General features: G+C 45.0%; 2 protein-coding genes across 7 annotated transcripts in view; one reads left to right on the top strand and one right to left on the bottom strand.

Annotated features, from left to right (window-relative positions):
• GPAT2 (glycerol-3-phosphate acyltransferase 2, mitochondrial) overlaps nucleotides 1–8,226 on the top strand; it is a 46,123-nt gene extending 37,897 nt beyond the window's left edge. For all 6 annotated transcript variants that reach the window (XM_042476671.1, XM_042476667.1, XM_042476668.1 and 3 more), the window contains exons 16-22: nucleotides 8–156; nucleotides 1,223–1,300; nucleotides 1,981–2,094; nucleotides 4,461–4,581; nucleotides 4,898–4,963; nucleotides 7,024–7,079; nucleotides 7,509–8,226. In XM_042476671.1, the coding sequence (XP_042332605.1) occupies nucleotides 8–156; nucleotides 1,223–1,300; nucleotides 1,981–2,094; nucleotides 4,461–4,581; nucleotides 4,898–4,963; nucleotides 7,024–7,079; nucleotides 7,509–7,625 (701 nt within the window). In that variant the 3' untranslated portion in view covers nucleotides 7,626–8,226. The remainder of the gene's footprint in view (nucleotides 1–7; nucleotides 157–1,222; nucleotides 1,301–1,980; nucleotides 2,095–4,460; nucleotides 4,582–4,897; nucleotides 4,964–7,023; nucleotides 7,080–7,508) is intronic.
• A 298-nt stretch (nucleotides 8,227–8,524) lies between these two features.
• FAHD2A (fumarylacetoacetate hydrolase domain containing 2A) lies at nucleotides 8,525–14,069 on the bottom strand. The gene is made up of 8 exons (XM_042476674.1): nucleotides 13,916–14,069; nucleotides 12,606–12,895; nucleotides 11,999–12,215; nucleotides 11,761–11,820; nucleotides 11,119–11,281; nucleotides 10,382–10,490; nucleotides 9,300–9,387; nucleotides 8,525–8,966 (listed from the first exon to the last, which is right to left on the bottom strand). Exons 2-8 carry the CDS (start codon nucleotides 12,887–12,889, stop codon nucleotides 8,904–8,906), a joined length of 984 nt encoding a protein of 327 aa, XP_042332608.1. The 5' UTR covers nucleotides 12,890–12,895; nucleotides 13,916–14,069; the 3' UTR covers nucleotides 8,525–8,903.
• Nucleotides 14,070–14,886: the final 817 nt, after the last annotated feature.

The raw sequence follows: 14,886 nt of genomic DNA, 5'->3' as shown, positions 1-14,886 counted from the left end.
TTTGCAGGCTGTGCCATCAATGCCCTCCTGATGGAACTTCTCCCTTTCCTTGGAAGCCCTGAGCAGCTCAGGGATGTGTTGCTGGTCCAGGAGGAACTCCATAACAAGACCTTCTTGCTGGCCCAGCTCTTGCAAAGAGATTTCCTCCTGTGCCAGGTAAGGTGCCCACCTTTCTCTTCTAACCTGCAATTTTGAAAGTGTATCACCAGAAGACTAGAAAGGCCAGGTAGGCCAGTCTTGGGATTTGCCTGAACTTGCCAGAATACTCCAGACTAACACACATACACACCTTGGGTATTCTGGCCCCAAATCCCCCCTTTACCTGTTGTAATATGTGGTTGTTGTTGTTGTTGTTGTTTTCTTATATTCCTCCTTTCTCCCAATATAGGGACTCAAGGCGGCGATGGTAAGGCAGCTGCCTATCATTGCCGCATTTTGCTGTGGGTTAAATTAATCTCACCTCCTGGCGCTGCTGGTTTTTATCTATTTGCCAAATATATGAGCAATGCCTCCCTGTTTCCTAAATTCTTAGAGAGAATTTTAGTAATCAATGGGCAAAAATCAAATCAACATAGCCTGGTAAATTTTCAAATTGAGGAGGAGGATTGTATTATTATTATTATTATTATTATTATTATTATTATTAATTTCTTTCTTTCCTACTTCTCCTCAAGGCCCGAGGCAGCAGGATACAGCATGTTAAAATAGAAAACACAATTAAAATCACATAAACCCACAGTTCAAGTGCAATGCTATAAAACCGTTAAAACGCACTCATACGATCAAACAGAATCTTACGATTTTAATGGTTGAATGATTATATTTTAAATGGGGTTAGAATGAGGTTATAAGTAGGGAAGAGAATGCTTATATGTTTTTATGACGATTTAGATGTGAATGTAATTCTTCTTGTGTGTTTGTGTGTTTGGTTATTTTGAATAAAGATATTTTAAAAAGATATGTTCATAAGAGCACATATACAATAAAAAATGTCATGATTGAAAATGGACTGGGTGGGCCTGCTGGAAGTAGGGGTTAGCGGTGGTGGCAATTGGGGAGATGGCGTTGTCGTTGGCACATTTTAGAAATGCCATCTGGTACATTTGAATACCAGCATGCCTGCCAGGACAGATGAGGGCTGTGACCCAGCTGTGCATCTTGGTATAGATGGCAAAGCCCTTTCCAACTTGTAAGGAGTATTTATTTCTTTGCTTTCTCCCAGCCTTGTGAGTCTGTGTATTCCTATTGCCAGGCTGCCGTCGACAAGCTGATCCTGTGTGGGTTGCTAGTAGCTGAGGAGGTAAGCTTTTCCTTGGAAAGTATGGGGTGGGTAGTGGTTGGGGAACGAAGAAATCCAAAATCAAAACACAGCCCCATAGGAATATCACTCCCTTTTGCGGCATGGATATCTTGGTGCATCTGGACCTGGCATCCCAGACTTCTGATTGCTGAGTATGTAGAGAGATCTTGTAGCACCTTTGAGACTCATTGAAAGAAAGAAGTTGGCAGCATAAACTTTTGTAGACTTAAGTCTACTTCCAAATATTATTTTGAGAGTGCGCTAGAGCAGCAATCCTGTCCCTTCATAGGAAATCACTCTCTCTTTTAGAGAGAGGTAAGCCCAGACTAGTCACTCATAAATAGTTGGCAGCAGGCAAGCTCTCTTGGGGTTGGGTTATTTTGCATTGGTACGGGTTCAATGGTTCAGTTCCCCCCCCCCCAAAGTTACCATGCTGCTCCATGTTCCTCCAGAGTCATAGGCCAATGCTCAAACCAATATGGCACGCTGGTTCTCATATGGAAAGGCGCTATTAAGATACCTGATTTTGTAGCCAAGACTTAGGGTTCCCAACAGCTATTTTTCAGTACATGATTGTATTCCAGCCCAACATCTGGGAATTGCTAGTCTGGGCCTTGTGGGTTGTGGAGGCAAATTGCATCTGATTCTCTGGCTGGACTACTCTTTCGCCTTTCATTCAGGTGCCCAGCGACGTCTTGGTGTGTGACACATCTCGCAAGCGCTTCAAGGCAACGGATGACTTTGGCGACAGTGACAGCGACTATGGGGATGATGCTGGGAAGCAGTGTTTCAAAGTACGGTGGGGTCCTACACCACCCTAAGCCCCCTTTAATGGTCCTGGCTCCATCCTGTGGGATCTGGGGAATTCTAGTTTTGGTGAGGGATGGGGAAATCTCTTCTTAAAGAGCTCTGGCCCACCTAACAGGGGCTACAGCCCATGAGCTCTCTAGCAGAGTATTTCCAAGTTCGCCATCCATATCCATGGATTCTGCAATGAGGGACTCCACTATCCAAAGCTTGAAAATATTCCAAAAAGAGAGAAATTCCAAAAAACACATGACTTGAAATTTTTTTTAAAAAAAATACAAATTCCAAAAAGCAAACCTTGATATTGCTATTGGATATAAGGGCCATCATTGCAAAATGCCATTATATTTAATGGGACTTGAATGTCCATGGATTTTGGTATCAGGAGAGGCAAGAAGTGTGCAGGTCGTAACCTGGGACCATTTCTCGGGTTAAAAATGCTTTCTCCTGGGTCTAAAATGGCCCAAGGGGCAAAAAATGTGGTAAAAATGCCCCCTTTGGGGGGGATTTAGGGTCACATGGGGGCAAAATATTTTTTGGATTTCCCCCCCAAAGGGTATGCGAATCTCAAAAAGTCTCCAGCAGAGCTAATGCAACCCACTGTTCCCATAGTTGCCCACGTTGCATTACAACATCCATCTGGGATGTTGGGGGTCTCCCTGGGTCCATGTGAGAACTTCATAGCACCCTCTTCCTTTTGGGCATCCTAGTGCTTTGCAATTGGGGTCTCTGTGGGGCATGGAAAACCCCGGGTTCCTGAGCTGTCACGCTTCTTCCCTGCAGCTCTGCAGATCCCCCTCTTTCTTGGCCAGGCTTCATGTGGGAAGGAAGCCACAGCACCAAGGGAGGCCGCCTTCCTTCCTCATCCCCGTTGTACAAAAAGGGAACATCAAATTAGCATATAAATTCCTGCATCCTTTGTTTCTTGGTGCTCACATGTGACACCTCCCGAGTTCACAACCTGTCTCTTCAAATGCCAGCTGTGTGGGCTGCAGCTCCGAACATTTCTTCGGCATTCTTTGGAAACGGGAGCAAAGTTCTTCTCTGCAATTACAGGTTCAAGTCAAGACGGGTCCTTTGCTCTTAACTCCCTCCTTGGGCACCAGATTTAGCCTGACTCTTCCCTTTTCCTTCTCCATCCCATCCAACAGCGCTTGAACTTCTGGAAAGAGAGTGCCCTCTCATGGATGCAAGGAAGCTGTTGTTTCTCGGTGTGCGTGCAAAGTTTCCCTGCCATTTCCATCTTGTGGGATACACAACACACGTGCACAAGATGTGGCCACAAATTGCTGTTTTTCCTTTTCTTCCTCCTCCTTTCCCCCCTCTTCTTCTTTTCATTAGTCAGACATGTTCCGAGTTGGAACCTGCTGCTATTCTGGGCCTCTCCAAGACTTTGGTACTGAACAATGACCCACATCACTGCTATATAATAAGCTTTATCTGTGATGCAGGAGGTGGTCCACAGCAGAGGAAACCTCACTGCCCATCATCATCATCATCATCATCTTGCCTTTCTCCCAATATAGGTTGAGTCTCCCATATCCAAAATGCTTAGGACCAGAAGCATGATAGATTTCAATTTATTTTAGATTTTGGGATATAGTCAACCCTCTGTACCCATAGATTCCTTATCCACAGATTTTTTAAAAACATACATTCTAGAAAGCAAACCTTGATTTTGCCATTTTATATAAGGGACACCATTTTACCATGCCACTGTATTTAATTGGGACTTGAGCATCCAGTCTTGGCACCAAACCCCAGCAGGTACCAAGGGCCCACTCAGCTATCTTGCAAATTAGGACCAGGTCTAAACGCAAAACTCATTTATGTTTTGTATACATCATATACACGTGCTCTGAATGTAATGTTATATATTAGTATGTTTTTAATAATTTTGCCCATGAAACAAAGTTTGTGTACATTGTACACCATCAGAAAGCAAAGGTGTCCCTGTCTCAACCACACATGAAGTTTTGGTTTTTAAGAATATTTTGGATTTTGGATAAGGAAGATTCGACCTCTAAAGAGGCAGCCTACAACATATTCAAAAACAATACATATTAAAAACTATACAAATATGTTAGTTCAGCAGAGGCCAAGGTGTGGACCATGGGTTGCTTTTGGCTCTTGGGCCCCAATTTGCAGTCCCTGAACCCTTTCCCTGGCATCCCCCCCAAAGCCCCTCCACCTATTATTATTATTTTCCTGTTATTATTATTATTATTATTATTTGCACCAATGTTCAGGCTTTTTCAATCCAAGATGGATTTTCAGTGTTTTCTTTGCAGAACCTATGCAGTGGCCATTTGGAGGTGCCCCAGTCCTTGACTATTCTTCTTTTCTGCACCAGGTGAACCAGCAGGAAAGTAGCTGCACCTTCTTTGTGTTCATCTGTTGTCTTCTGAGTCCTCTCCTAAAGACCTTGGATAGAGCTGCTGCCTTTCTGGGAGAGCTGAAGGACCCTCAGCCAGGTAGGTCTCAGTATGGCGTCCCTTGATTTACGTGACTCTTTGCAGCCATGAGTATCCCTTAGAAATCCTTGGAGAAGGCTTGCACTTAAAAGGCATTTTAAAAATCATGTGAACACAATGGCTGGAATCCTCTCGGTGGATAAGCCAAAGTTGACTTGAAGGTACATAATAAGAAAGATCTTCCTGATCCAGGATCTGCTGTTCCCCAGGAGCCATGTCCTGTATTGTAAACCTGTGTTGTAAGATTGGTGTGTTGTTTCTTCTACTTCGATGGCCACCTCCTCGAATCACATATTGCCATCTATCCCCCCTACAGAGTCCCAGTACCTGGAAAGCCTGCATCAATTCTTGGTGAGGAAGGCAAGAGAGGACTGTTCCTTTGGTGAGTCCATAGTGGGACCAGGGAGGATTAAATGGCCACAGTGTTCTCCTTGCAGAGCTGCAGTCATGCAGTAGGTGAAACTGAGCTTGGGTTTTGGAAGTCCCTCATTGAAATGTCACTTCGTTTGTATTGTGGCAGATGAAAGATGCTACCATTATGACATTATTGGCTTACAGTTGGAAACTGCTTAGAGACTGCTTAGGCAGTATGAAGCAATCTATAAATGAAACTGCTATTGCTGTGGCTATTCTGAGCTTGCTGGAGAGGGCATGGCCCAATGGGTATCTGCTTTCACATCTGGGGTTCTTGTGCTTCAATTCAATGCTTTTGGTTAAAAATAGAGAGTGAAATTAATACTGTTACAAGTCTAAATGTATTCCTTAATCCTGATTTGGCCCTTTGTGGCTGGATTTAACAAATCTTGTGGCCTAAAATACCCTAAAGGTATTTTAAAGCTGTTTGCCATTACGTTCCTCTGAGGTTGAGAGAGTGTGACTTGCCCAGTGGGTTTCTGTGGTTGAGCGAGGATTCGAACCCTGATCTCCTAAGCCTCACTCTCAAACCACTACACCATACTGCCTCTCAGTATTGGTACAGTTGAGTCTGGAATTCAGTTCTTTCCAAAAATGAAATGTGTAGAGCAGAACAAGCACAGAATCAAGAAAGCGTTGGCGCCTCCTGGGGAATATGGTCTCCTTTTATTTTATTGATAGCTGTGACGGCAGATCAAAGCAAGCAGCCTCCAGCTTGTCATGGCTGGGTCTGGACAGACACTTTGAGTGATCCTGGCCTTTGCCTGTCTGTCTGTTACGTGTGGATCTATTGAGGTATCTTTTTGTGTCTCCGGTCATGCTTTTTGTTTGTTCGTCTTGAGAAATATTTATTAATATATATATATATTTTAAAAAGATACTTCAATCACTGAAAGCCCCTCTGGGCGCATGGGCCTAATTTAAAAGAGATGCAACAGATTAAATGCAGAAAGTCTGGCCTCTGCAGCACCTTCGCAAAAGCAGGAGAGTAAGGCTATGTCAGCAGCACTGGCAAAATTGGCCAGGGAAAATTTAGGGTTTTGGGGTGTGACTGGAATTTTTAAGGACCAAACTAGAGCCATCATCATCCTTATTATTTTATTTTCTTACATCCCACCTTCCTCCCAACATAGGACTCAAGGTGGACTCATGGTGTTGTGCTTTGAGTGTTGGACTACAGCTCTGGAGAGCAGGGTTCGAATCCCTACTCAGCCATAGCAACCCACTGGGTAACCTTGGACAAGCCACAGTCTTTCAGCCTCGAAGGCAAGAGCATAGGATCTGAAAGAGACCCCAAGGGCCATCCAATCCAACCCTTGCAATGCAGGAATATACAATCCAAGCACTCCCAGCAGATGGCCATCCAGCCTGTTTAAAAAGCTCTAAAGGAGACCCCAGCAGACTCTGAGGCAGTATATTCCACTGTCAAATACCCCTTCTGAACAAATTCTGTCAAGAACACCCCACAATAGCTTCACCTTAGGGTTGCCATAAATTGGGAACTTGAAGTCTTTGACTGTGTATTCCAGCATGGCATGAGGTTGGTTTGGCTGACCTTTGTGGTCTCTCCCAACTTGATGATTCTGTGAACAACTAACTAGATAATGCTGTTCATTACAGGAAAGCACTTAACAAGCATTTTCTTAAAAGTCTGTTGTTGGCAATGCCTTAAAGTTGGCATTGACTTATGGTAACTCTACCCGAAGGGCATTGTGGCAAGATGTAGCTTGCATTTGGCTTCCTCTAAGGCTAAGAGGAGTGAGACTTGCCCAAGTGGGTCTCCTAGTAGGTTTCTGTGACAGAATGGGGATTTGAACCCTGGTCTTCCAGAATCCTAGTGTAGTACTCAAACCACTATGGCAGGCTGGCAAACTGCAAAACGGAGGGGGAACTGGAAGGACTTGGACTTGTGCATGATTTCTACAGTGTAGATGCACCCTAAGTCATCTGGGAGTGTATGGAGGTACTTGTCACCCACAGTCTCTACTTTCACCAAGGCTTCTCTCTTTTCTTTCCCTTATTTTCCAGAATGTGCCAACATGACTCTAACCGCAATCTCCATCCAGATCTATAAAGAATTGGGGGTAAGTTGCATTGCATGTGCTTCCCCCATTCACCATGCTTTCCAGATTGGAAGATGCCCTCATAGCCATTTTCTAGGATCTCCTATTCCATGTCGTCATTGCTACATTTAGTTCTATCCCACTGTTTTCCCCAGATTGGGACTCAAAGCAGCTTACGACAATCGGAAACGTTGTCAAAAGCGTACAGAATACAAAAGCTAAAACACAAACAATCAGGTCAAAACGTGTATCAGTAAAACACACGCACTGTTTGTGTGAGTGTGCAACTTCATCCCCTTAGATCCAAACTACATGTGATGCCATCCATGCCATTTAATGACAGAATTAAAGCCAGTTTTTAAAAGCAAATTGCAAGCGTAAGGGTTCCCATCCAGGGATGTTCATAGCTTTTGAGTTGTTTTCCCCCTGCTCTTGGTTTTCTTTTTCCAGGTGATAAGAGAAGTCCCAGGGCAAAAGGAAGCCACTCTCCATCTCTCTGAAACCTTTGCTGCCAAAGAGAACCAAGAGAAACTGGAGAAATTCATCCGTCAATTTATCTACAACTAGGCTCCAAAAAAGGGACACTTGCAAGGAGTAGTTGAGGGGTGCCATTAAATGTATCCTTCTCCACCCAGTTTTGATAGTTACCTTGCCAGGGCTATGATCCTTTTGGGAATTTGAAAGGTGGAAATGTTGCCTAAAGAGCACTTGTCTCGAGTTTGAGTTTAAAGAACAAAATCCATGAGCATCTGACTATTAGGAATAGGGATGACTTGTTCTACGACTTCTTGTTTTGCTGTTTCCAGTGCATCCTACCCTTGGGAGCCTTTATTGCTGCAGGGGTGGCATTGCAAAGCTAATATAATAAAACCAGTAATGTTTAATAACTTTGAATTGTTAACTGTTGACTTCAGCATGCTCCATTTCTACAAATACTAGCTTATTCCTACTAAACTGATGTGGATAAATATTGTTCTGGTTTCAAAAAGCATGGTTTCAGCACCATTCCACTGTGATGGAAATACCTGTTTAAAATACAAACAGCATGGAGTTATCATCAAAGTGATGGAGAACTCTTAAGTTTATGGAAGGATGTGTTTGTATGTGTGAGTTGTCATTTCCTTTTCTAAACAGCTATTTTGGCAATAGAAAATGCTTAGAAATGCAATGTTGTGAGAGATCTCTTTGTCCGGTGCAAATGGCTATGTATGTCTAGATCTAAAGCATACTCTAATAAAGAGATAAAAACCAGGGCATAAAAATCTGACTTGAAACATACACAACGGAGTGTATAAAGTCAGGAAATACCTGTTGCTAGACATCAGAATCTGTAACATTCACTTGTACCATTTTGAGGCAAGACGGACTTACCGGAAAAATGTCTGTTCGGATTTGAGCATGGACCATACCAGACTCCAACATGCCTCTGATATAAAATATTAGTGTTTACAAGTTAGGTTCCAGTGTGAGTTTAATAGCTGCTTTATTCTGATTTAACAATCTAGAGAGTTTAAAGGGAAAGTCTCCCACACAAAAGTTCTGCACCGCAAACAAACATCTTCCTGTTAATGTGCATTCAGAAGATGAAAAGACACAACAGTAATACGCACGACTGTACACACTCAGATCTCTACTCACTTTTCCCTATCCAATAGTGCTGGAACTACCAGGTTTCTCGTGACTATTGACAGGAGGAATCTCATCGGTGCCAATCCCAAGGAACTTGATTCTAAAATTTCCTTAATCCATGCTTGTGATTGGAATCAACGAAAGCAGTCCATTTTTGTAGCCATAGCTGTGCAGCAACTAACCAGCCACCTGCTGAAGCGACAGAGCAAGACATCTTCATGCCACCTTGTTTCGGATGGTTCCCAGTTGATCGATTTCGCATTCCACTTCGTCCCCTTTCTGTGTGGTGGGAGAACGGCAATAGGTGTAAATCCTATCCCCTCACTCCAAATATGTTAAAACTATACATAGCCAATGGAGGCACCTGGTGTGCCCATAGAGATCAACAGGAACATTGGGCGCACATGTGTACCAAGCCAAAACCATTCATCCAGTTAACAGACCACTGCCTGCCCCAGAAGTGGGGAAAGGGTTGCGCATGCGAATCTTGCTCTGCTCCTCCATCCCCATTTTTTTCAGCCCCTTGTGTCGCTTTCCAGTTTTTAAAACCAGGATTCCAGGGCAAGGGGCTTAAGGAGGACAACCTGTAATTCAACTGGGAACAGTGCTTACCTTGAGGAAGATGGGTGGCTTTCGGAAAACCCCAACACCCGGTGGAGTCCCCGTGAGGAAGACATCGCCTGGGTACAAGGTGACAAACCTGCCCAAAACACAATCCAGCAGAGTCTGGCTTAGCAAGGGTCCTGACAGTTGCAAAGGCAAGTAGAGCATACAAAACTGCACAGGCAAAGCGTTACATTCTGCCTACAACAGTTAGGATCTCTGCCTTTGCCCACCTTGACTCAGTGCCACTTTGGCCAGGAAAAACTGCAACCACTGACACAGGATTGTGTAGAGTTCAGGTACAACTTTGTCACATACTCCCAGACTTAAGTTAATAACAAGAAGGGCTATGGTCTCAACGGCCAACACATTTCCCGGGCATGTCCTACATTGCCGGGACATGTACAATTGTAGGACCTATGCTACATTTCCAATATGCATCCTATATTTCCAAGACATGGCCCACATTTCCACAATAGAGTATAATTCATTATTTTGTTCCTCTACATACATCTTTCTTTGTTCATACAGGTGTTTTTGACTTCAACTCCCAGAAGCCCCAGCTAGCGTGGCCAACAGGAGTTCTGAGAGCTGAAGTCCAAAACATCTAGAGCTCCAAAGTTTGGGAATGGCTGACTTCTAAGGCCCAACTCTTGTTGGTTAGTCGGAACCAGAATGGGCCTATGATACATGTTTGCAGTTTGGCTTTCAACACAGAAGTGTTTTCTTGGATTTGTTTGTTGTTGTGTGCCTTCAAGTCATGTCCAACTTATGGCGACCCTCTCATGGGGTCTTCTTAGCAAGAGAGGTTTACCATTGCCTTCTCTTGAAGCTGAGACAGTATGATGTGCCCAAGATATCACCCAGTGGGTCTCATGACCAAGTGAGGAATTGAACCCTGGTCTCCAGAGTCATAATCCAATGCTCAAACATCTGCATCACACTGGCTCTTTATTAAACCAGAAAATGGCTTTAAACGTCTGGCTTCTGGACCTGTCCTGTCCAGCGGTCTGCTTTCTTAAGCATTCACAGAAAGGAAAAAGAGAAAGAAAGCCATGCTTTGGGAAAACGGTGAGGAGGATGGCACTTACTGGGAGACCCATGCGACCAGTGCCTCTGTCTTGAAAATCATCTGGTTGGTGTTGCTGTTCTGGACCAGCTCTCCATTCACTCGGCAGCGGATTCCCAGGTTGTGCGGATCTAAGGAAGAAACGAACAAGAGGGATGTAGGAGCTGGTGGAACCTCGCATAGGAGAACAGGGATAGTTCTAGATAAAGGCCTTTTAACACAATACAGTGGGTCCTTGTTATCCACTGCAGTTTGATTCCTGGACCCTCTGTGGATAACAAAATCTGTGACTTTGCCAACTTGCGGGCAAAGTTGGGTCAATGGGGAAAACCCATGGTATTTCACTGGAAGCTGCCATTTGTGCACTCGAGTAGCAATGGTGTTGGGGTAAGGATGGGGTTTTTTTACCCACGCAGACGAGACTGAACATTTGGAACAATCCAAGGCTCCAAAAGAGAGGATCAAATTTTGAGATCCTAACTGAACATTAAAAAATATTTTTAATACATTGGCTCTCAAGGGTAAGTCAGCAGCACCAAAGTCTGGGCTTGTGTAGACGGACACATGCAGAGCCCTGTTCTTGTTTTATTTGCACCAGTAATGTGACAGGAAAAATGTGATGTTCCCACAACACTGAGACCACAAAGAGTCAGTGCAAGAGATGTGTAGCAAGACAAAGCAAGACCAAGGCTGCTGCCTCCTCATTTCAAGGGTGCAAAATGAAGAGGTGACAAAAAGCAGGGTTTGCAACGTTCAAACCTGACACAGCGTCCTTGGTGACAAGAGCGGGACCCAGTGGGCAAAAGGTGTCGAAGGTTTTCCCCAGAAGCCACTGCTTTCCGTTCCTTTTCATCTGCCAGTCCCGGGCGCTCACATCATGGGCAACGGTAAACCCCGCGACGTGGTCCATGGCATCCGACTCCTGGGGTGCGGGAATGAAAGAAAGACAGAGCTATCATGTCTGTCAATGTTAAAAATAACACCATCCAAAACGTGTTGCTTTGAGGGCAGGAATGTGAATCTTGCCACCTTCCAAAAGCCTTATCACACTAGATGAATCCTGCTCAGAAATGGGATTTTAAAAGTAGAAAAATTCAGATGCATTTGTACCAAGCAGCAGTAACGCAAAAAGAAAGCAAATGGAAAGTGGATTAAAAATGACACTTTTTACTTTCAGGGTGTTCCTGAAAGCATTTCTTAGTGCTGTTGGGCTGCAACTCCCAGTATTCCCCAAGATGCGCTCAGGGTCCTGGGACTTCCACTCCAGCAACATCTGGAAAGTCCCACTCCAGGAGAAGGGCACCAAAATAAAAAACATGAAAAATATGAAATAAAACAAAAAACCAAAATATCTTTTCAATAAATTGTTTCCAGCCTCCCCCCCCCCCCTTTCTGCGTTACCTGGATGTGCTTCCCTTTCTTCCCAATGACAAAGGCAAGCTCCACTTCCCAGTCCACTTCCTGGAAGGGAAAACAGGCATAGGTTTTAGTGGGTTTTCGGGCTATGAGGCCATGTTCTAGAAGAGTTTTTTTCCTGATGTTTCGCCAGCGTCTGTGGCTGGCATTGTCAGAGAAAACAGGCATCTCTGAGCCTCTCCATTGGCACCAGAACAGGATGGCACTTTGGTCCTCTCCTTACGCTGCTCTCTGCCGGGTGGAGGATCTGGTCAAAGGGTCCCACGATGGAGCTGGAGAACTTGCTGAAGATGATGGGCTCCTTGGGGATCTTCACGTTCTGCTCCAGGCAATGGTCCACGTAGTTCATCCCAACGCAGATCACTTTGTCTGGGTTTGTGATGGGAGCCCTGAGGGTCACTTGGGAACGGGGCAGGCGATGCTGGCCAGACTCCTGTGCTCTGCGGATGGGAAAAGGCAGGCAGGGATGGTGGTCTTCAAGAGGATTTTACACACTCCATAGTTACACCATGGAACCCGCTGCCACAAGATGTTGTGATGGCCAACTTAGGATGGCCATAACATTTTAAAAAACCTATTTATATCAAAGATTAGAAACTGTAGTTCTGTGAATCATTTAACTTCTGTCAAAGACCGCTGGTGCCGGAACAAACTACAAATCCTAGGACTCGGTATCATTGAGCCGTGGCAGTTAAAGCGGCGCCAAACTGGATTATTTCTACAGTGCAGACGCAGCCCTAGGGGGTACAAAAACAGCTGTCTGGGTCACCCTGGTTTATTTAATCATTTAAAAATGTTATTTACAGCCTCCCCTGGAGGTTTCTGCTTACCTTTTAGCCGCCGCAAGTGCCTCCTCTCCTTCCTCCAGAAATGCCCGCATGGTCCTGGGCAAAGATGGGTCGAAAGCGTTGAGGTCCACCACGTCTCCTCCGTCTTTCTCCTCCAGACCAATCCGGGGCTCGGCCGCTGAGTCCTTGGCGTGGAACTGGACCAGCCTCATGGCTCCACCGCAGAGACGGGAAACCCCCCTGGACCCCAAACGCCGCCAGCTGTGGCTCCCCAGATGTGTCCCGCTGAGACCCACCAGAAGGGCTCTCTGCAATGGGACCGGCATCCAAACCTGAAAGTGAACAGAGATGGTGGCCACTCGGGAAGAGAACAGGAGACCTTGGAGGTAACTTGGTCCTTTTGTGTTGTTGTGTGCCCCCAAATCATTTCTGACTTATGGTGACCCTAAGGCCGACCTGTCATGGGGTTTTCTTGGCAGGATTTGTTCATAGGAGTTTGCCATTGCCTTGCCTTGAGGCTGAGAGAGTGTGACTTGCCCAAAGTCACCCATTGGGTTTACATGGCAGATCCAGGATTCGAACCAGGGTCCAATGCTCAAACCACTGCACCACTCTTTGAAACAAGGACATGTCTTATTAAGGAGCAAAGTTAATTTATTGTCATGAGTAACAGCTTCTAGTTGTTTTGCTGCATTGATTTTTAAGAGCACTTTAATGCAATCACTTTGGGCAGTTGCAAAGATATAATTAAGTAAAGAGTAGTGTTTTTTTACTCCTACAAGTAACAGCTTCTATTGTAGTTACTTTCCTGGGTTGGTTTTTAAGGGCTTCTTGATGCCCTCATTTTGGGTAGCGATTTAAGAAAAGAATTAAACGAGTTAAACAAGCTTCTCCTTAATTTCCTAGAATATTTTAAAGGGGCATTTTTAAAAAATGCAACAATTAAAATAATCCAATTAAAGCAGTAAAAAGTGTTGTTGTTTTTTTAAAATGCAGTGTACAAAATTTAAACATGTGTTTCATGCACAACATTGTTCAAAACAAGGGTGCATAAACGTTGTATAATTTTATGCATGAAACAAAGACATTTCAGATTTTGGAGCTCCTAAGATTCAACCTGTACTTATACTCCAGACTAACAAGGCTACAATTTTGCAATAATCATTCCTGCTACAGAAGAGAAGCTATCTGCCTGGCATAACAATAGCTTTTGCATTCTTACAAAGTCTTCACAACAGCCCTGCAAGGTAGGGCTGTTTGGGGACCCCCAAGGGAAGGAAAGCAGCCCCCTTTGGAAAGAAAGGCAACGAGACAGCAATGCAACCAAAGGACAGTGAATATGTGGACTAAACCTGGGCTCTCCTTTGCAGGGTTTCCACTCTTTTGCAAAACAGCTGCTTGCAGCCAATGCCCTTCGCTCCCTGGAAGCTCAGTGATGCATCAGCCTTTTAAAGAAGGGAATAGAGGAACTACAACTCCCATGGGGCATTGCGGCAGGCATGCTGCAGCAGCCAATCAGGGAGAAGAGGAGGCAAAGGCACAGAGACTGTAATTAAAAGTAGAGGGGATGCCATTCTGCAATGGAGATGCAAACTGCTGCAACTATTATTTTAGACTGAATTTGCATTTCAAGGAGCCACGTGTTTTCTTCATTGCTATCTCTATGGAGCACCATAGAGGCCAGGGCTAGAGTGGCCCAGGCCCTGCGCTTCCAGGAGCATAGAGTTGAGCCACAGAGTCTCCCTTCTCTTTGGTTCCCTGGTCATTGTAGTCGAAATGGACAAAATAGCAGCTTTGGTTGGAATGAAAAGGTCGCCAGAGACTTTCCTGAAAGTCTGGGAGTTTCAAAAATGACTGATATGATGGCATTTGAGTTTTATTCCCCCAGCCTTTGGTCCTCCAGATTTTTGGACTTCAGCTCCCAGAAGCCCCAGCCAGCTTGGCCAATAGAAAGGACTTCTGGGAGCTGGAGTCCAATGCGGCTTGAAAATGTTCCAAATGTTCTGCAGCCTGTCTGCGCCCTTGGCCCCCTGAAGCCCCTTTCTGGACATTCCCAGAATGCCTGAGCCCTCCTCCAGGGCCATGGGCAATTGGGCATGTGGGTGATGGGAATTGTAGTCCAAAGCTAAGTCCCTGCACTCGCTAAGGGCGCCACCCCTTTCCCTGTTGTCCTGGAGCGCCCTCTGGCGGCGGCAGAAAGGGCGGCTTCTCCCCTCCAGGCTCCCGTTCCTCTTTCTCTCTCCGGCGCCCTCTTGTGGCTTCATCGCCAAAGAGCAGCTGGCTAAGATCTTATCCGGATAAGAGCCATCGCTGCATGGCTCTC

Source organism: Sceloporus undulatus, chromosome 6 (genome assembly GCF_019175285.1).
Source record: "Sceloporus undulatus isolate JIND9_A2432 ecotype Alabama chromosome 6, SceUnd_v1.1, whole genome shotgun sequence".
Lineage (NCBI taxonomy): Eukaryota > Metazoa > Chordata > Lepidosauria > Squamata > Phrynosomatidae > Sceloporus > Sceloporus undulatus.
This window is presented reverse-complemented; position numbering and strand designations above follow the sequence as displayed.

Coding starts and splice junctions, on each gene's coding strand:
- FAHD2A (XM_042476674.1), bottom strand. CDS start 12,889: ATGCCGGTCCCATTGCAGAGAGCCCTTCTGGTGGGTCTCAGCGGGACA. Junction 9,388..10,381: donor CTGGTCGCATGGGTCTCCCA/GTAAGTGCCATC, acceptor TGTTTTGGGCAG/GTTTGTCACCTTGTACCCAG. Junction 8,967..9,299: donor AGCCACCCATCTTCCTCAAG/GTAAGCACTGTT, acceptor CCCACCACACAG/AAAGGGGACGAAGTGGAATG.